This window comes from Haliaeetus leucocephalus, unplaced genomic scaffold (genome assembly GCF_000737465.1).
Source record: "Haliaeetus leucocephalus isolate CR32 unplaced genomic scaffold, Haliaeetus_leucocephalus-4.0 Scaffold556, whole genome shotgun sequence".
Taxonomy (NCBI): domain Eukaryota; kingdom Metazoa; phylum Chordata; class Aves; order Accipitriformes; family Accipitridae; genus Haliaeetus; species Haliaeetus leucocephalus.
In genome coordinates this window covers 7201298-7223629 of record NW_010972992.1, presented here as the reverse complement: position 1 = coordinate 7223629, position 22332 = coordinate 7201298, and the positions used below count along the sequence as shown (strand labels likewise).

Genomic DNA, 22332 nt, shown 5'->3' with positions numbered 1-22332 from the left:
GTGCATACTGCAGGCTCCTATGGGTACCCTCTCGTTCAGGATCATTTTATCCAAGACTGAGCTGTGCGGTCACTGATGTCAGACCTAAGGTCATTATAGGAAGTACAGCACTGTGCTGCCATTACTGTATTTGTTTGCTGGCTAAACGAGCTGCAGTCTCTTGAGTTTCTGAATTATGGCACATTCCCTTAAGCTAGATGCACTTTAAATAGTTCTTCTTAATATAATGGGCAGCATGCTATTCCTTCATGTTCTCTGTCAAAGAATCCAAACCAAAGTATAGATCTTTTTTCTGCTGGGACACCATAACATCTAGGGTTTATTTTACAAATTATTTTCATAGCTTTGCCTAATTAAAGAACCTGCTGCAATATGAATAATAAAATATTTCACTCAGCTGTAATTTATAGCAGAAATTTTTACTCTGTCTAGATCAGTAAGAATTTCCGACTAACAAAAATAATTACACTCTTGATTTGTGTATTAACAGCTGTGCTTTAGTGCCATTGGAGTGTCTATTGATGTGCCGGTTTGGGTGCCCAACCCCAACATTGATTTAAAGATCTGTATGTATGACCGACTTTATCAGGACTGCATTGTCATTCAAAGCAGGTGAGCCACCCTTTCATTATCAGCTGCCTTCTATAGCTAAGTAGTGAGATCTTAAGTCATTAGGTGATGTCTTGAGGTTCCATTTTGCCAGACCCATCTTGTTATCATAGGAAGCTGAAGAACAGTTTGTTTTCTACCTTGGCATTTCAGGACATCCTGATTATGGGCCCTCTGAGTTCCACACTGCTGTGGAAATTGGGCTTGGGTATCCTGCTATCCCAGATTCCCAAGACCAGATGTAGCTATGAAGTATCTGGGTTAATACATGCCTTTCCACTCCTACAAGATTCTCTATGTTGTGTCTGTTCTGTGGCATAACTGTAAAGTCCCTAGGGAATAGCAACCCCAGAGAGTTTCATCATGTGGGATTTGCACACTAAACATTACGGAGATAAATGTGTCTAACGTGAAGTGCACATTGGGTGTAATTGATTCAGCCAGGAAATTTTATGAAAGAATATTTTGTTATTTCTCAGCTATTTTACCTTTAATTAAAGTTTATGGCAGACTTAGGATCTGGAAGCCAGCCTCATGCCAACTGTTCTTTATTGAGAAGGTCAATCACCAGTCTTTGCAGATTTGGGACATGATGCTGGATAAATCCTGTCAGTCCTTTTGCATTTACTGTAGAATGGGAAGGGTACAACTTTTCCTAACCCATACAGCCATTAAGCACTGCACTGGCATGACAGATACCTTGTAAGTACACAGATAATGACAAAATACTAATTTACAGGGGAAAAAATACGTGGGTGTTTTTGTAGTCCAAGTCAGTAATGTCTGAAGACTGCTTCTGTTTGCACTGTAATATAAAGATAGTCTTTCAGTTCATTGGCTCCCAGAGATTTCATGCTATCAGAGAGTGGTTACATGAACTTTTACTCACTTAATTGTCTTCAGGTGTGGGTGTCTTCCCTCTACCTAATGTAGTCACTACTGAATGCTTATTTTAACAATTTGCATTTCTTAGGTTGTATTTAAATAGGATTGGGGTGGGTTTGTGGGAAGGTGGGGGTGGGATTGGTTCTGTAGAAGGCATCCATTCTAAACCTCTTACCAGAATTACAGACTGCAGAGATTCTTCACAGTTGGAAAGAAATGAGTAAAGCTGTTATCTCAGAAATTCAGCTTACAGATATGACAAGCACAAGTTATGTAAGTGATTTTACTTGGTCTAGATAACCCAGGGATAAAACTTGTAAGTATAGCAGCGGAATAACTCTCCTAATGAAAACTTAAAGATTTCAAGGGGATCCCAAAGATAGAAGCTGTCAAATTGCTTAGGGCAAAACTTCTTAACTGAGGGAAAAAAGTGCTGATCCTTTGCCAACTTTCACTAAATTAAGAGGACTTAATATGTAGTGAACTGGCCTTAGTACCTTGGCAAATCAAGTCTTTGATTTATCACCCAATTCTCCATAGTTAGGAAAAGATGTCTTTGTTATACAGTCATTTGGGCTGAAATTCAAAGTATTTCATGTCCAGGAATATCATGTCTCAACTTTTTATCCTGCAAAAGTAGATAGATTTCATCATTCAGATGTGGTGCCTGAGAAGTTTCTTCCTGTAGTAGCTATTGAAATTTTTCTGTAGCACGTTTCAGAAAGAGGATTCCTCATTGTTACACGGTACATGTCAAACTTCTCAAACAGAATGAATTTAAACTGTTGAAAATAGCTATAAAATACTATCAGTCAAGAACAATTTCTTAGCTTAGACTAGTAAGTAGCTGTATTTTAATTGCAATAGTGAAAAACTGTGGAAAGGCAGTCTTGCTAAGGTCTATGGTCTGGAACTATGTGCAGACAAAGGATCCAGAAACTAAGAGAATTATCAGGCTAGCAAGAAAACATCCAAACTGCTGTCAACCTACAACCAAAGACAATAGTTTGTTACAATAGCTTTACGTGTGAACTGTGTATCAGGTAAAGAGTTACTACAGTGCTGTCTGTGAACTAATGCTCATAGCAATCATTCACTGAAGGAGACCAAAGGTAAGATTACCCCAGCCCAGCTGAAAAGGCTGCTTGTCTAACAACTGCTGAAATGCCTTAGCTAGTGAGAACTAAAGTTCAGATCCAGTAGATGTGAAATCTTATTAGCGTAACTTCTAGAACAGAGATTCTTAAATGTTAATTAGATACTTAAATAATCCTGCTATTCAGGAATATTTTTACAGATTTCTGCTTCAATCCCTAACTAGTTATAGCAAAAAAGAAAAATAACAACCCAAACTAAAACTTGTAGCAAGAGAATTCTGTATATTTTGGGGGCAAAAACTGACCCAGACTTGAGGGACATGATGTGTTAGAATAGCCTTTTGTTCACCACCAGTACACACAAACATCTGACAGAAGCAGAGCAGAAAGAACTTGCCTGTATCTTACGGCTGCTGCAATCTATGATATTGTAGTCTATAGCATAAGTAGAAGATCAAGTTTTCAAGTTAGATAGATCTGGCACTTAAGTCCACCAGCAAGCTCTGCAGACTTGCAAAATGTTAGTGAATACTGGTTTTGGTTTGGGCTTTGGTTTGTTTTTTTTTTTCCTGGTCACATAGTATATGGTAATCAGGAAGCATAAATAAGCAGCATAAAGGGTGAAAGTGTCTTATCAGAATCCTGTCCAATATAAATCACTTTGAAAAGTAATTTCTTCGGCAGGTTATAATCTGCACTGATTTAATGAAGTAGTATATAGTTCTCTTAGATTGTCAACAGTCAGAAATCATTCCAGGCTCCCAGTACCACATGCTATTGCAGTTGATTTAGAGCAGACCATCTGGACTGACAGCTTGTAAACCAGTCCAAGAGAAGGAAAATGACAAGCTGAAATATTTGTAAATTGCTTGGCAATTTTGCACTTAGACATAAAATTCCAAAGGAGGATATGGTTCGTGGCTATCGCTATATTATCATATTATAATATGGCCAGAATTTAGTAAATGGGGAGATGTTTCTTGGCTTCCAATATGTTATTGATAGGGCAAATTGATCACAAGTTTTAGCAGAGGAACTGGCAGTACCAGCTTAGCCACACTATGACTTCTAGCCCTATAGTATGTCTGCTGTTAGAAGAGAAGTTACAAGAGATCTGTGAATTCACATCTATTTAAAAGAAGTCACCACGGTTTTGGGGAGAAAAACCAAAAGTAGCAGCACTCTTGGTGCATTTCTGGCATAAGATGTGTCCCCCCCCCGAGTTTGAGGGTTTTTTCTTGCCTGTACGGGCTTAATTTTTGGTATTGAAGGTTTTGAGATAATTATGATGCTAATAAGGATGAATGGAATTCACAAACTGGGTACATGTTGATGTTTTAGGTGTATTATGCTCTTTCAGGTTCGTTCTTTTGATTCTTCTGACTACAGGCTGGGACATGAAGTGCTTGTTAGCCACTTGAGCAGCGTCTAAGTATCCTTGGCCCCACTTAGGGGTCACTGGTCTTCATTTTTCTGTTTCTCAGACAGCATAACAGATTTTTATTTGCTGCATCCCTCCCACCACCAATTGTTACATAACCTAGATCCAGCATTACAAGAAGAATACTCCTTTTCCATCTTGAGTGGGTTCTGTGCTGCAGCTAGGACCAATTAGGTGTCTCAAACATTACGTGAGTCATTGCTGTTGATTCAGATAGAGGGAGTGTATGTTAGGAGCAAATAATTAGCCGCTATTTCACAATAATTTGGCTTTGACTTTCCCCTGACCTGACTTAATACTGTGCTGTGCTTTGATAATTATGTTCTGATCAGCTGTGTATATTGCTTAAAATACACCCGGGTTTACTTACAGTACCTCCAAAATCTTGTTTTCTGTACTTAAAAGAGACTATAACTATGTGATTTTGCTGTAGCAGTTTTACATGCCCATCATTTTCAATGGAAGCTTGGAATTGTTATAATCGTAATGTAGAGATGCAAGGGTGGAGGAGGGGGGACCAAACTCCAAGAGCAAATGTTGCTGAGATGGCAGTATGGGTAGTCTCAAAGCCACCTAAGCATGTCTGATTTGTTTGCAGAGCAAAAGCCACGCTGCGTTTGAAGTTTGAAGTATGCAAAGAATTGAGTAAGCACATGGAGCTGCTTCCAAAAACAGGTTACATTCAAGCTCAGTCTTCCTTCAGTGTGCAATTGAAGTTTCTGCCCAGGTAACCTAACAACATTAATCTTTTCAGTATTTAAGACAGTATCTGTAGGACGCTGTCAGTGGAAAACCTGAGCAGGTCTAAGTTTGGTTTTTTTCTTCCTTCACAGTGTAGCAGGCTGGACTTCACACTGCTGGTGTCAATGCAGTGCTAGTCTCCCCCCTCCTTCCCCCTTAAAAGTTGCCAGATGCTCAAGGAGGAAATTAACTTGGATCACATACCTGTGAGGAAATGCTTTTCCTGTGGTGACAGCAGTAGTGTGAAAATCTTAGCAGTTGCATTCCTGGTAGGCTGCTCCCATTTCTGTGGGGAAGCTATTCTTATACAAGAGAGAGGCTATCTAGGCAGGTGGCTACTTCATGGATCACTGATTAAATAATTTCTGGAGAAGAACTCCTGTGCTTGCTGATTAAGCTAAGAATGGTTGGGCTTCCTGTTCATATCTCTCCTACCCATGTGCATTTTTCTCCAAAATATGAACATATTGATCTTGAATTTCATGTGGCATTTTATATAACACTGTCTAAGATGTTAAAAGACTTTCCCCAGCAAGTTTCTGTTCTCCATTTCATGATACATCTACATATACAAACATAGCTCAGTTATAGGAAACAAAGAATTTCAGGTTTTCAAAATTTAAATTCAAGAGATCTTGTTGACCACTGTTAATTTCATTTACCTCGTCATTGCCATCCTAAAGAATTTAGCAGAACGTTTCTTTTCAAATATAAATTAAATTATATAGATCTCAATTCTGGCGTACAGCCAAATACTTCATCGGCTTCTGCATTGGTTGCTGCTGTAAACCTGCTGCTTTTTTCCTATAGATTATCCAGTCCCATTGATGTAAGTATATTTGGATTTTCGCTGATGGGCTCAGCATCTCTGGATTTTAAATGGAGAGTCTAATTACTGATTTTGAAATTTTCACCAGGTTAATATTCAAAGAACTAAAAGTATTTACAGTTCTTCCAACATCTCAAATCCTATCAGATTACAACAACAGTAACCATTGTTATGACATTTTTCAGTTCCTAAACTTCAGATGCTGCAAAGCAGTGTTACACTTACTGAGTGGATAGAAGCATAGCTTGGATTTAGGACATTAATCTTCCTTTGAAAAATGGGGAAGCTTCAAAAAGGAGATTTGATGAGATTAAGGCATTTCTGACACACAAAATAAGTATCTGGCTGTTTCAGTATACAGATCAGTTTTAAAAGACCTAACACAGGGGGAGTGCGAGTATGACGGAAAGATGAGCTTGGTACAAGCTGATGTGAAGTACTGAGCTAGTGACACATTTCTGTAAATGCCTCCTCATTGACTTAGTATTATAAGCTTGTTTTTCTCAGAAGAAAGAATAGCTATATTAAAAGTAACACAAAAGTAAAAAGAAACACTCATTTAGCAGTGCTAAGCGAACAGATAGAGGACTGAAGGCTTGGGAAGCTCTCCCAAGTTTCTCCGCACTGAAATGCTTGGTCAGATGTTACAATACTCATAACCTTCTGGGTGTTTGAATCAGACATTTTCTGTTTATTTGAAGGCAAGTTCTCTAATCTGCTGACTTTCAGAATTCCCAAATACCACAGCTTTTAGTTTTTCTGCATTTGGAACTAGTCCTGCAGATGCTGGCAGTCTAAATCTGATTTGCCTTTTATGCTTTTCTTTAATGGCTTTTAAGCATGAAGATGCCATTTTCAGAGAACTATCTGAAGGATTTCGGTATCTTTTCCCCAAGGCATAACAGCTAATTTGGACTCCATCACTGTGTATTTACAGTTACAATAATTTTTTTTCCCCCTCTGGATTATTTTGTAATACATTGATTTCTTCTGCTGTTGTAATGTCCTGTGACAAAGTGAAAGCTGATACTTTATTCCTACCTTGTATTTAACTCCAGTTCCTATCTTTAAACAAGTTAGCAATACCTTTGAAGATCACCTTCTAAAGTCACAGTTCAGACTTGCAGAATAACAGCCAGCAAGATTTCAGATTACTGTGGTGACTGAGTGGGTGCTATTTATTCATTAACTATTCTTTAACAATACATTACAAAAATTGCATGTAATTCCAGTAGCAGTAGTAGGAATGTTATCACTGTGGAGACCTAAGAACAGGAAGCAATTCACTCTGATGCTGTAAGACACTATAAATAGACCAGCAGAGCTAAATACGCTAGAGTTTTTGTATTGTCTTGGCTTGAAGCTCTGAAATTGAGCTTATGATAGCAAGATGCTATCACAGCTACAGAAAACCCACATATTTCTTATAAATTACTAATCTGGTATATAGTCAGACACTATTGGTCTCCAAGTTTGTTTCACTTTATTTATGTCTGTGTTCTTTGGGATGCAGTTGGTTCTGCCTCAAACTGGCTGGTAGTTAACTAACGTCAGTGTCAAAAGGAAACAATTGCCTAGGTTGGGTTGGTTATATGCTGTGGTTGCAGCAAAGATGCAGAAGGCTTATATTCTAAAGTAAGCTTTAAGTTTTTCAGAATTTTAAATGACTGGATGGCATTTTAAGAAAGGATAAATGGATGCAGACCCCTGTGAATAACTCCCTTAAACTCTTGTGTGTCCAAAATGCTGTTTTTAAAAAAAATAAACAATAATTCCAACATTAACATACAAGGTCAATTATTCTAACTTCATTGCTAGATACCCTTGCAATTTGTGCATACCTGCTCAGAGCAGATTGTCTGGAGGTGTGCCATTCTATAGGAAATCTGTGACAAGTCCATAATGTTTCTGATCTCACTGCACCTTCTCTTTCTTGGTCAGAAACTGGAACTTCATAGGTCACTAATTTTTGATTGGCATTTTCTTCCACCATTCTTCCACCGTTTTCCCTAATACTTGCGTATATCTTGCATACAAGATTGTAGTGACACTTCAGTGAAGCATTGGAGTTGATGCTTAACCAACTATATATGCGAATACTCCTATTTGAGCACAAAGGCTGTGTTAAGATTAAAAGCTGTGAATAATAAAACTTTTAGACCTTAAGTAATATGTTTTGTGCATTTTTTTGGTTTGTTGGAGTTTTTTTGTTCAGAAATTTATCCATCAAAAGTTTATTATTCCTCTTAACTAGAAAACAGCCACAGTATTTTAATGAAATTGAATGTACTTTTTGATTTTCAGGCACTCTCTTCCTGAAGATGCAGGGAGACGTTTTAATGAAGAGACAAGAGTTCTGGAAGTTCCAGTGACAATACTGATTGTGGATAAGGTTAGTGATTTTTATTATGCTGGTTATCAGACTGACAATAGGTGTAAATTATTTTAGTGGATGTTCACTTAATTATACCTAATCTTAGATTAGTTCTTTACCAGTTGAAGTCCTATGGTAATAGTAAAAGGCGCTTAAAGTGATAACACCAATTTTATAGTTTCTTCTTGTCAGCGTGTTTACAATACAGAAAGTTAAACCCTTTCTAGTTAGTGCTCATCTGTTCCCTAGTAGTTTATTTTGTACCAGAGTTATCAGATACCATAGCACAATCTTTTTATTTTGATCTGTACTGTAGATGTCACATGTTCTTAGAGTTTACATTTCCTGGAGATGCAGGTGTGATTCCATTCTAGCATATGGATTTTGAGATACAGATTTTTTTTTTTATTTTGCTTATCAAAGAGATATTTCCTATTGTTTGTTTTTCGAGAACAAGGAGGCTGAAGTTCAAGATAGATACGTTACATTTGCATGTGTTATTGTCAAGGAATAGAGTAGAATAACTTTTTTGCAGTTACTTTTTGGATGACATTTCACTTAAATCCTGTCCTTAAATGCTACAGATGGAGGTTTTTATCCTGTGCTTTTGCGTTTGTTTCAGGCTAAAAAAGTTAATATTACTGTCCATGCAATTGTTACTACTTCTGATTTGGAAATCAGTCCAGCACAAATCAATTTTGGATACTGCACAGTCTATGAAGCTGTGCAGACAAATGTCACGCTAACGAACAAATCCATCTTGCCACAAGAGTTTGGATTTGTGGGACTTCCAGAGGTATGTAGTTATCCCACACACATCTCTTCTTGTATCAAAATATATTTAATTATTAAGAAAACATGCTTCAATAAAAATAAATCATGACTGTTTCTTGCAAACCCACGGAAATACTTCTGCCTGCAGCACTGTGGAAACATGCAGGTTAGTTCTGGTACTGGTTTGTGTAAATTTCATCTTCTACCCTAAGCATTTTCCAAGCAGTATAAACATCTTTGAGGAGATTTTACTATTCTCATCTACATAATATTATTAGGCTAACTTTATGCTATTAGAATACCGATTTTTTACGCCAACAAATCTACTAACAGAATACCTGGTGCACTTTCCTTTCAGACTCACAGGTCGCTTATACTACTAAATAAAACAGGCTTAGGGCTGTTGCTTTTGCCTTGAGGCTGAGGAATATCATACAGTTTGCATCCAAATGCCTAAATGCTTTGTCTTTAGAGCAGGATTGCCATGTCCACACTGCTTATTGGGAATCATCCCCTGAACCATGCCTAGGTATTTTCTGACTGGCTTTAAGTTGATGTGGAAGCTAAATTAATCACAGGAGCTGCCAGTTTTGTGTGGGCTAGGTCTACTGAATTTTTTTTTATTATTATTTTTTTTTTTGCAAAATGTTAGCTGTTCAAGCTTCATAATAGCATGATGATCACCATATGAATGGCATATTGGAATCAGAGCTAGAGGAACTTGACATTTAATTAGACATTCTCCCTTTCTCTGCTGTACTAGGGATTAAAATCAAGGAGTTAGCTAAAAGAAATTGGAATATTCAGCTTCGTTAAAGCTTACTTCACAGCATGTGTTTCATGATTAGCTTAAAATGGGATGAGGAGACATTCCTGAATCATCATCAACCCATAAACACAAACCAATATGCATTTGTAGTTATTAAAATGCTACTTGTCGCTATGGTATCTGCACATCATACAGGAATCGGATCTTCAAAGATACAGGGGGAACTGTTGAGATTCTTATCATATTTCATTCAGTTGTCTATGAAGAATAAATAAACATCATTAGAGAAAGGTGATTACCATAGATGGTGAGAAGCTGGGGAAAAAATTCTACTGAAGTCTGAGTTAATGGGTTTAATGCCTTTCAAGTTACTTTGAGATTAGAAATCTGCACATCAGTCAGACACTAGTCACTAACTCAAATGAAAGCTTCTTACTAGAAGGTTTGTGGTTTCCTGAGATTTGTACATTTAATAACAAAATTTTCTTACCTCGCCAGTAATGTCTTATTTTAAATTATTTAATAATTTGATAATTTAACTCATAATTTCTTATTTTAATAACAATAATTTCTTATCTTGTCATTCTGAAGTTTGTTGAAATTCAACCCAATGACGGAATTGGAATTCTTCTTCCCCTTGAAAGCCTGACATTGGACGTTATCTTTAAAGCTGACAAGGCAAAAGAGTACAGCTTTGAACTAACCTGCAAGTCAGAGATCAATAGGTATGTTAAGAAACTGATTCAGTAATATGTAATCTAGAAGTCTAAATCACACTGGATTTCCACTGTTAAGCTAGTTCAGAAATTAAATCCCTGCCTACTTTGAAGAGGTAAGGCTAGGAAAAAAATGTGAGGCAGCTAGGAATTCTCCAGTTGACAAGAGTTGCTCAGTGCCTGTTAGTTTCATCCTTCGTTTAAGTGTCTGTCTTTACTGACATGACTTTTCATATCTCACCCAAAATTTATCCTTGTTGCATACCCAAGCTGCAAGTTTGCCCCAGGTCATCTTAACCTGCAATGTTCTGCTTGCTTTTCCAGTAGAATTACTGAAGGAATTTTTTTTTTTTTTTTTTTTTGGTAAAAATGCTTCATACATTAAGCTAATGCTACTAAAATAATGATGGCATAAACTTTGATTTGACTGGATGTATTTCCAGAAGTTCACAGAGGAAGAATTCAAGTAGGGACTCTAGCCAATTGTGCATTAAAAATAGATAGTATTATTGTTCATCTTTAGGCAAAATTCCCATTGCAAGCTTGAAATTCTGCTTAAATAGGGACTACAGGATTAGTTCCCTATTTTCCGGGCTGATTAAGAGACTATTTTATGCTGAGACAATTTATCATGTGTTTATTTTTAGACAATTCAAGCTGTCATGCAAAGCAGTTGGAGTCCACCCACCTCTTGAATTGTCTCATTCCTTAGTTCAGTTTGCTGCAACAGCTTTAAATGGTGTGTCTACAGCAAAACTGTATGTGATGAATTCCCATGCGAGTGTCAACCACTTCACTCATGCTGTCCCAAGAATTGGCAATGGGGAAGTTGCCCCTGTTGGACCCACTTCATTTGAATTCTGTGTGCCAGAAGACTGTCCAGTGACAATTACACCTTCTGTTGGAACTGTGTTGCCGGGGAAGGTAAATTCACTTTAAACGTCAAGTGTTCTGCCAAATCTTTTGGTCATCTACATCCCTACAAATGTTGTCACTTGTAAACGAAGCTCAAATGTCAGCTATTATGAGAATAGCTGGAATATTTTATATTGTTTGAAATAATGTTTTAAAGCAGACATGAAGGGTTAACCATCTAATTTGGCTAATGCTTAATGGGAGCTTTCACCCTGAATGTTCTTTCCCCAGTGTTGTCATTAAGATTTATTTGAAGAATGTTTAAATATCAACAATAGTGGTCATGTAAAACCAGCCCACTGTAACACAGTGGACTTCCAAAAAAGCTGCAAGTGACCTTATCCTTAGGATCATCTTATTCACTTGGAAAAAAAATTGTATTTTATTTGTTAATTTTTTGCTGTTATGTTTATGCTCCTATTGAGCTTTGTAGGTATAATGCATGTATGAGGGCTGAATTTTGCCTATCATTCTTGTGTATGCTCTTGCACTCCCAGAAAAGCTTGATTCAAGTGTCCTTCAGACCAACATTGTCAGATCAGCTAATCAGAGAAGAGGCAGTTCGGAGGCTTTGCAGAGCAGCTGCGACAGGGGCAGAAATACAAGTAAGGAATGCTAAGAACTAGCACATGCTGTTGGTCTGTTACTTCCAGATATTTGTTTCTCTGGATGGTATTTTTATCATAAAATTATTTGCATATTAATGAAGCCCAAACTCACGATCCATATAAGACCTGCCTATAAAGGACAAGAGTGTGACTGTGCTGGTGCACTTAATGTGTAGTCTGTTCACTGAGTAATAATTTAATTTCATGCTAACAATTTCAAAAGCATTCCTAGAGGATTTTCTTGCAAATGCTAACTGCAAGTACTCTTAAAAAAAAAAAGTTTCTATACTTCTTGCAGATTAACAGCATACATGGACTTCATATGCAATGCTGTGGGTCAATTAATTTACGTAAGCACCTATGGTTGTCTTTAATTATGAGATAAATAGGTAAAATTCCCATGAGAGACAGTCTTTTTACTTGTCTGCTCCAATAGGGGAACTCTTTTTAAGACGGAGTAAAATATGTCCATTTCAACTTAATTTTACATTATTCATAGAATCATAGAATTATTAGAAACGTATGGGATAAATGCACTCTGTCACCTCTTAGGTTCTGTAGCCTTGGGCCAGGGACTGTGTATCTGTAAACTGATGTCTTGATTGGATTACCAGTGATCACCCTCAGTGTATAATGTCTCCGTGTGTGTATTTGCAGAAAAGGAAGAAAGATGAAAAGAGAGAGGGAAAGAAATTAAGCATTTCCATTACCAAACAGCAGTCTTGCAGACAGCTTGTAAGGGATGGAGGCAGTAAATACCTGACTTCTCTGTGTACTTCTGAACAACCACAATCCGAAGACTTAAAGCCTGAGTAAGTCAGCAAAAGCATCTTGTACTACATAGACAACATTCTCTTTATAAGTAGTGTAATAAATCTACTAAAGCCTATAGGTAGACAAGAAAGCAATCTGTGGAGAAGAAATAGCTTTAGCTATGTTGCAAAGGCTGTTTCCAAAATTAGTACTGCTTTTAAGCCACACAGCTGTATCCTCTCATGTAAGGCAAAGAATCCCTTTATGCATCAGAGGGATTGAAGACTTCAAAGAATATATCAGAAAGCATGAGATGTGACTGTTTGGGCAAATTTGGCTGAACCAGCAAGGGTGTTATTTTAAAGGGCAACTAGAAAGCTGAATTTAGGTACCAAAAGAGACTACTACTAATACATCTTTTTCTGAACAGGTTTAACAGAGCTGAATACATTCAGCCCAGATGGAAACCATCTGATGGCCCATATCCATGGGTTGTTTTTTGGGGGGCTTACATAGTCCATCGTATCAGCCATGGTCATCTTCAGTCTTGGAAATGTAAAAATGTGTTTTTTAAATAGTCATTTTACAATATGTGTCCCTCAGTGAGAATTAACATTAATAGCACGTGCTGTCTAGAAACTTGGATATTTAGATGCAAAATCTGATACTTGAGGTCCCTTGTTTAGCATATAATTCAACTTTTTAGAACCACACTTCTGCCTAACCTGAGGAATTTAGAAGTGTTTGAAGTAATTACATGCTTAAACACCAGGCATTTGGCTGTACTGGACATTAGATATTTTTGACTAAAATCCCATGTCCATTGCAATCCATTAATTATAATTTTTAAATACTTTCAGTACAGGTCACAAAAGTAAAATTTATATTTGAAAACTCCCATTATGAAGTATAGCTTGGCATATTGCATTACAGAAATGTGACCATGTGTGATTACATATCATTGAAATGATGTGGAAGTACTGGAAGACACTGGAATACTTAATGTATTCAACATAAGGAAATCGTACTGAGTTTAACAGTATAACATCTATTCAGTATAACATCTATTATCTGGGTTTATAATTTTTATTCTCTTTTGGTGAGAAAAGCAAGCTGCTTAGTAGGGTAGGTCCATTTCTATGTATCAAGACAGTTGCTGAGTTTCACTGTTATGCTCAATTTTGAATATATGACCAAGAAACAGTAAACGCAAATAGCTCAGTAGGTATCTATTTGATTTTTTTTTTCTTGCTCTCTCACTTACTAAGATGATTCTTATTCTTGGATTTTCTAGTTCAGATGCTTATATGGTAGCCCAGGCTTTCCTGATGAGGAATTTCAGTGGGAGGTTTGAAAAATTCATCATACCGTGCTTTGTTGCAAGTGGACAGATCGATGAAAAGAAAGGCTCTGGAAACCTAAGCTGCAGGTATTTGCAATTAGATGTTTGCAATTCATGATAGTTCAGAAATTTGAGGGGGAAACGGTGGGCATGTTAATTTATTCATTTGGGGAGGAAATTTGCTTTCTGATCTTAATTACTTCATAGGTCAGTGGTAGAAACTCATGCTTACAACCCACTAGTTGGATAAGAATCAAACACATAAATATAAAAGCAGCTTAAAGAATAGTTGTATGAAAAATTTAAGCCAGATTTAGTTCATATTTCTGCTTAGGCATACACAAAAAAGTCAGCTGCCAAAAATTATGTATTGACTTGTAATACCAATTTAATGATCACCTGTGATATGAACAGAATAAGAACAGATTTCTGACAATAGTTTTTATTTCTGTATGGTCCAAGAGCAAATATCCTTCTACTATCTCTCTAGCCCTTACAACACTTTGTACTTGGAGTTGCACTGTCCAGCTGTAGCACCATCTGTTGTGATCACTTCAGATAATGGAAAAAACACGGTCAATTTTGGTGATGTTGCAGTAGGTATGAAATTTGAATTAAAGTTTTGAGTTTTTTCTGTCTGATGTTAATCTCTTCTGAGCATAGTATTGCATTTTCTTTTACATTGTTCCCTTGATTTTCAGAAGTCAATATAGAAATTAGCCCTGTAATAGGTAATTAGGTGGAAAATTAGGAGCCTATGTGGCCAGCTGAGGCATGTAAAAAAGCAGGCTTGATCCCAAAACATGGAATCGGAAGCTCTACAAGTGACTGTCCAAATTTGAAAGTATTTTGGTGAGCTTTGACTAGTGTATTAGCCATAGAAATGGAATGAATGTTTGGCCTAGGTAGAAGCATGAGTAAAAATGAGGAATGGTAGTGCATGAGTGAGCATCATCACTTTTTGAAATGTTTTCGTTCCTGTCAGGCCACAGAATGATTAAGCGAATTACAATACAAAATATCTCCCCAGAGAAGCTGGAAGTATCCTTGTTTGGAACATGTAAGTTAATCTGCCATTCAGCTTCGGTTTAATTTGACTCTTTATCTCTAGGAGGAACTGTTTGACACTAAAGCAAGTAGGAGGTAGCAGATTTCAGACTGAATACACATCTTTCAGAGTGAGGCAGGTGATGTGAAGGATATATCAGACGAGCCTAGGTGACCTACTGGAAAGCTAATTCCATTCCACCCTTTTAACTGCAAATAATTCTGCATAGAGCCAAACTTGAGAAGCACTTAACCACTTTCTAAAGAGTATAAGGTACTGATGACAAAGCTAGTTTCACTACAGTATGACATAGTGTGAAATGGAACCAACTCCTTAATTTTTGCACAATGCTTCTCTGAATTTCTGAATATCTTGTAAGAAGAGGGTACTACACTGGCTTGTCTGGGTTAAACTGTGTAGGATAATATAGGAGAAGGCGTGTCCCGGATCTTGGGCTGTTAATGACCCATTCCAGGCAAAATCTGAAAATGGAGTTATGTGGAAATCTTATTGACTGGAAAAGGATCTTGCAGCTATTTGAATTCAATGGGGGGAAAAAAAAAAATTGGATTAGTTCTTCTTTTCTCTGAGTTAGTTACTGAACTCTGAAAAAGCTTATAGACAGTTGGTTTGTACGTCTTTGGTCTGAACAATACTTAGAATCTGTTCTTACATCTTTTTCCCCAATCTTTGTTTATAAATTTTTTCCTTGAGTTGCACTATTTTAGCTAGGATTCTCAGTTCTGAATCCCAATGGTCCCTTCCTGTTGGTCAGACCAGTTGGAATGCTTGAGCCAGGTGAAAATAAAGCCCTCATCATCTCTTTTTGTCCAAATGAGAATAAATGGGTGAGTAAGAGATACAACAGTAATGGAGTAAAAGAGGAGAGATGGAGAGATGTAACAGGCTGTGTAATATACACGTATTACTGACTGGAATAAGGCTGTATAATAGTAAGAAAAACTTGTTACCTGTGCATAGCCTTTCCCAACATTTGGATCTTTGTCTATGCACTAAATCCAGAAGTTCTGTAGTAATGGCCCATTCGTGGGAGGGGGGGTCAGTTGGGAGGGATGGGGGATGTTTTCCTTCAGCAAATGGGCTAACAGACATCCTCTTGGCAGTTTTGTGAAACGCTGGACATCCGGACGGCAAAAACCAATCTAACCCTAAGTATCACTGGTTGTGGGGTGATGCCATCAACTGTTTGCTCTGTGGAAGAAGTACTCGATATGGGATATGTCATAGCCAGAGAGAAGGTGACTTCCACATTCAAGGTAAAGCCCTCTGTGCTGAACCAGAAAGCAGATCAGCAATTTTTGTAAGGAGGAAGAGGAGTTCTGTAGTTTCTAGTCTGGCAGAACATAAGGCTGAGTGGCAAACTGTAGACAAAAGAATATAGCTTTAAAAGCGCATCTGGCAGAGTGATTTGGTGCTGAGATAGTTTCAGGCCAAAGGTAACAAAGCTGTGCAGGGAGGATCTCGTTAGCTGCTTCTGTCCTGCCTGCAGTCCATACAAAAAATAGAGATCCAGTACCTTCTATAAAAGAAAAGGAGAAATGGTCTGTGGGATTTTCTCTGTAGATCTAGCTGGTATGCAGAGGGATGTGAAGTCAGAAATGCCTTTGCTTTTACCAGTGTTAGAAATATTTGCTCTCTTTCTTTAATCTCTCCATTAGTACTATCACAACTGAGGCTGCTCTGTGTCCACACAAAGCAGTGACAGAGGTACGTGGGTGAAATGCAAAATTGGTCCTACAAAGAACACATGAGGGTCTGCCACGGTACAGTCTAGGGAAGTTTAACCGATTCACTCATTCACATACTGCAGATGCCCACAGACTGAGAAACAAGCCAAGATCTAGGCATAATTTTTCTCCTCTCAGATTTTGTCTGTCAATAACCCAAATATATTACTTGCTGCAAGACTCTTAAAAGGAGCCTGTTCCCTGTTGTTGGGGGGCAGGGGTTGACATGATCCATTATGGGTAGCAATAACACATGCTTTTGGTGGCATCTGGGTACACAGTAGTACAGTAATGCAGTGAAACAAATTCAGCCAGTTCACAAACTATGGATCCTACAGGCTTGATAATCAGTTTTCTTAATGAAAATGCTGTTGTGTGAATTAATGTCTTCAGATCCAGAACACTTCCACGCTGACCCTGCAATACTCCGTACAACTAGATTCACTTTCATCAACAAGGGACAAAGATCAGCAGAGACTTCCATCCTTTATTACGTCCTCTTTACAAAGAACAGAGTTTGTTGGTAAACTTGGTTTTTAATTTTCTCTTTTTCTTTTGTTAAAGACTCATGAAGTATAAAGCAGCATTACTTGGCCCTGTTAGATCTACACTACTGTCAAAACCTGGGGCATCACATTGCTGAAATTAAAGGCATAATTCTGTTTCCCCAGTAGGAGCTGTACTAATTCTTTCAGTATAGGTAGCTGTAAATTTATGCAGCCTGAGCAAATATCCACAACTAAGGAGATAGCAGTGTTTGCGTGGGTTTATTTAGATTCAGTAATTGCATACTAAAGATTACATTTAGGGATGTCCACCTCTGTAAAAACACATTAGAATATAGGAGGGGTTTGGTGATGCTTCTTTAGTACCTCTAGAGATGAATGCATTAAACTGATAGATGGATTTATCTGGTATTTCTAACACCCTGTTCTGCTGCAAAACCATGTATCTGGTCTTATTTATTTGCTGTTCCAACAAAAATTAAATGGGTTTAAAATATATGAAGTAGTAAAGCACAGCTGTTGTCCTTTCTTATTTGTATCCTCATTTTTATTTACCAGGAACACAGAACTATAATGGCTTAAGTGTGTTCAGCATCTTTCCAACAGAAGGAGAAATTGTTGCTGGGAAGAGTCAGGATTTTATTGTTACTTTCAGTCCTGATCATGAAAGTCTGTACTATTCTGACCGTCTCAAGTTTGTGCTCTTTGGCAAGGTGAGACAGTCAAGATACCTGGATTATGAAATCAATGTCTGAATATGACCCACGGTGATTTTTACCACCATGGGTCTTAACAGGAGTTTCAAATAATTATATCTAGTAGACAGCATTTGTAGGCAGAAGTATTATCTTTATTAGATTAGGTATAGGTAGGAGATGGCAGGTTTGGGGCCCACTGACTTTTTTTAAAGTTTTAAATATTCCGTTATTAATCCATAGCAATAGTGACTTGGGATTCAGTCCTGTTTTCTGCCCAGCTGTCCGCACTGCGTAAATGAGAGGTGATGGGAGCTAGGCTGCTGCCACACTGCTGAGCACAGCTCCAAGTGGATTCTCTGCAAGTAGCATTTAAGGGCAGCGGAGAATGAAGCAACACCTGCGCCGTGCAAACTGACAGGTGCTCTGAGGTCCAGGAAGCTGCTTCTGCAGTCACTCAGCATGAGCAAGGAGGTTTCCATCTGTAGAGCAGCAGTTGAGCTTAGATGGAGCCCAGGTCAGGATACACAGGCTGGCAGCATAGCAGGTGGCTTTATGCCGTGTTCCAAAAGAGACTAACCAAAAGCTAATGAAGGGTGCCGACTAATGACCATCAGCAGGCACTGCAAACACAGAGCAGAAACTGGTAGTGAGCAAGTGAGCACTGTTTCTCTCCTTGCAAATTTTGTATCTCTGGATTATCTTTGGAATTACAGTTAAGAATGCAAATTGGACTAAGTTGAAGATGAGTGGAGACTGGTCCTAGTTCACAAACTAGGCAGATAAGTTTTGCCTCTTTCAGTGGCTTTAGTATAAATAGTTTTTCCAGTCCCCTCCTGAGGCACGTTGCCCAAGAATGAAAGGTTGTTTAAAACAGAAGTGCCTGAGCGGACAAGACAAGGGGAAGATGCAGGATTCTTGCATTAGAGTACAGGGCCTCTTGGCATTTATATAGGCAGATGATGTAATAATTTCTATGCAACTGATGCTGCTGTGTCAGTATTGCAGTTACATTGGTACTTAAGCTGTAGCTGGCATGTGAAGCATTCTTGTCTTATATAGAAAATAGCCCATGTGATCCACCTAAAGGGTGCAGCAAGAGATCATCCAATGTTTGTGGAAGGGGGAGTTCCGCTAGATGTGCCCATTGAGTCCTTGGCTGTGACATTACCTACGTCATCACAGAAGGCACTAGAAGGAGGTAATGTGCTACCACTTACACTTTATTACAAAACAGTGAGTGATAAGACACGATCATGTTCCTCATCCTTTATGAAAAGGTAAATTAAAGGTAACTCTTCCAGAATCAGAACAAATAAGCACTATGGTATAGCCCGTATTTGTAACATACAAAAAAAATGCAGGAAACTTTCTCGTAAGGAAAGATTTTCTCTTCATTTTAATGCAGTTATATCTTAATGATGATCTTCTTTCTTTGCAATTTACCTTGCAAAAAAATGATTGTAATTTAATGCTACTATGACATATTAAGATGCATTTGCTTTCTGCCACTTCTATAAAATTATTTCATATGTAATAATGTATCCTGGAGTCTCCCGATTCGTACTGTTATGAAACAGACACAGTTTCGGGGTTTGAATTTATCCTTCCTTAATTTCTTTGGACAGGATCTGTGTTCAGAGACAGTATATAACCAACTCATAGCTCCTGAGCTATAAATAAATCCAAGCACATACCGTACGCAAGTAGGAATATAGTACACACAATGTATGTGCCATGGGGCTAGAAAACAAGCATGAATCTTGATAAACAATTAACAATTACAGTTTGCAATTGCAAATTAGCAAAACCTCCTTTTGCTTCACTGTAAGAAGGATCTCCTTATCTATGCCAACTCATGAATTTGCTACAACATCACTTTGTTTTGAACCATCCTGGTGTAATTTATGCCTGTTCCAAACTGGTAATCGCTCAGTTTTGACTGTCTCGGAGTTTACTTGATTTGTATTTGTTTAGAGCTACAAGAACCAGTGAAGTCCATTCTCCTCATGCTGGACTATATCGAGGGAGAGAGTTCTCCAAGGCCAGCAGTGACAGAACTGAAAGTTGGAGCTATACAAACAGCTCAGTTTGCATCTAAGAAGGTGAAGAAAATAAAATGCGCAGTTTTATGTCAGATGCTATAAGGAATACTGACAGTGCACAAATGGCTACTAGTTCCTTCTGTCAAAAATTCAGTCTATAAATTAAAAAACACAACTTTCAGCGTTTCTGACAAACTTTACATTATAAAAGCATCAGTGTTTGAAAAGAAAAGATTATTTTTCAGGGGCTAGTATGAGGAATTAGCATTATCATATTAAGTCAGCAACAAAATTAATTTAGCAGTTTCCTTCCCTAATTCTGAAATACATAAGTTTGAGCACAGAACTGAATTACAGGTCTGATCCTGTTATTTCAGTATAGTATTTTGTGACAACTCGACACAATGAACAAGATGGATCCTTGCAGTTTCAAAGGGCAGAAGCTATCTGGCAAGCCGTAGGCCCACATGTAGCATTTGGGCAGTGCAGCCTTTAATAAACAGTCATTGTGTTTGAAGGAGCAGAAATGAGGGTGTGTTGTGTGTGTCTCTCGTAGAACGTGGAGTTCCGTTTTGATAGCCTGCCACTCCTGCAGCAGAAGGGATTCACTGTTGAATCTGTGAAGGGAACGATTGAGCCTGGTCAAGTAAAATGCATCAGTGTTTCTTGGGTGCCACCTGCTGACTTTCGGGTAAGTTACAGTTGCTACAGCATGTTGCTGCTTAAACTGGAAGTGCGTGGCAGCTGTTTTCACCGACTTGTAGGAGCAATACAAAAGCTGATCTTCAAGATGTCAGCAGTACGGGCTGCTTTGACACATTGGGATGACGGAACACGTGTGGTTACCAAGGGGAGTATAGGCTGGTATAAACACTGATACGAGAATAAAAGCCAGGAACAATATGTGTGATTTGGAGGCTTGCTACCTCACCATAGACTTCATTCATCTTGTGTGATGAAAAGAACAAACATTAGTCACTTGCATCTTACAGAACTTAGAGTAACTTCTTACAGGTCACTGCATGACGTAGCACCAAAAGGCCAAAATGCTGCTGCTGTCAACTAAAAGGCACAGCTTTGATCACACTGAAGTGAGCTTTTTAATGCCCTCTGTGTGAGAAAACCTGCGGTCCTGCTGACACAGAACTAACTTTACACGGATCATTCTGCTGCAGTGTTCACATTTCTTTTGGCCGTGGGCTGCCTTTCCTTTGGTATATTCCTGGAAGTCAGTGGGGCCTTTTGGATCCTCCATTTTATTAACTGCTTTATGAACCCCGTTTCCCTGGCTACTTCTGCCTTTTTGTATTGCAGAGCCTAGGTATGAGGTCCAAACATCTCTACAGGGCTGTGACTGCCCTTCCTGATTCATCTTCCTGGGCATTCATGGAGACTGAAAGTATTTACTCCCCTGCTCTTTGTTGTGAGCTGTGTGTGGGATGGCAGAATGAGTAGCTTGTTCCAAAATTAAGATTGCTGCTGTCATGTGCAGAAAGAAGGCAGTAGAGTTCCTGGCATGATGTGTCAGGTTGACATCGTGCCTCTTGGTAACCACTGGTTGTTACATAAGATTTAACACTAACTGATGGCTAACAGGATCCATTTCTTTCCCAACCCTCACTGCAGCGTACTCTGTTGCTGCTGTGCCCAGTTGTCATGGCTGTAATGTGGTGACGGTATCTGTAGCACTCTGGAGATGATAGAATGCTTAGTCATTGCTACTTTACTTACTGCAGTATGAGCGTTGCGTGGAAATATAAAAGAGCCAACACAGTGGGAAGTGAGGTAATCTATAGCTATAACTGGTACATCTTACAACTGAGATGTGAAATACTCGGTTTAGAACTTGATCAACTAATTTTTTTCTATCTACAAAAAAAATAGGTTGGATTTATGTGTGGATTTTTTTGTAGGCCGATGACCCTCTGCTTGTGACAGCCCTCCTGACCTTAAAAGGTGATATTAAGGAATCTTACCGAATTCTCTTCATGGCAAAAGTTGTGTCTGCATATGCTCCCACTAAGTGAGGGAACCAAGCTAAATGGAAAGGAAGAATGGAGGCTTATATTACTGGGAAATCACTGGATCTCAGTTGAAACATGGAAAGATTTTGAGATTGTTGCAAATGTGAGGGGAGCAGGGAAGCGGGAAGGAAAGTAACATGTCATATTTCTGCTTTTTTCCCCAAAAATTTCTATGTAAACTCTGTTTCCACTAGTTTCATTTTCAAGCCAACTCTGTGACAATAATCTTGTGGCAGAAGAAAGAATTGATGAGGGGCCCAAGTAGATAGATCTGCTGTTAATCGCAGTGTCTTCCAAAGGTGGGCATTCCCTCAGGAGGAGTTATCTTTTTTTACATCTGCCTGGGTGAGTTTCAAACAATGTATCTTTTTCCAATTTCAGATGCATTTTAATGGTTTTGGAAAATCCTTGAC

The 22332-nt window shown here is 38.3% G+C and overlaps 1 protein-coding gene across 1 annotated transcript in view; it reads left to right on the top strand.

Moving 5' to 3' along the window:
* The window catches only part of CFAP74 (cilia and flagella associated protein 74), a 48494-nt gene extending 26572 nt beyond the window's left edge, over positions 1–21922 (top strand). The window contains exons 20-37 of the mRNA XM_010577541.1: positions 491–612; positions 4631–4759; positions 7907–7994; positions 8599–8772; positions 10111–10244; positions 10883–11159; positions 11648–11755; positions 13780–13940; positions 14344–14453; positions 14839–14894; positions 15630–15749; positions 16026–16178; positions 17043–17172; positions 17714–17868; positions 18913–19051; positions 19828–19955; positions 20452–20586; positions 21809–21922. Coding sequence (XP_010575843.1) covers positions 491–612; positions 4631–4759; positions 7907–7994; positions 8599–8772; positions 10111–10244; positions 10883–11159; positions 11648–11755; positions 13780–13940; positions 14344–14453; positions 14839–14894; positions 15630–15749; positions 16026–16178; positions 17043–17172; positions 17714–17868; positions 18913–19051; positions 19828–19955; positions 20452–20586; positions 21809–21922 — 2433 coding nt within the window. The remainder of the gene's footprint in view (positions 1–490; positions 613–4630; positions 4760–7906; positions 7995–8598; positions 8773–10110; positions 10245–10882; positions 11160–11647; positions 11756–13779; positions 13941–14343; positions 14454–14838; positions 14895–15629; positions 15750–16025; positions 16179–17042; positions 17173–17713; positions 17869–18912; positions 19052–19827; positions 19956–20451; positions 20587–21808) is intronic.
* Positions 21923–22332: the final 410 nt, after the last annotated feature.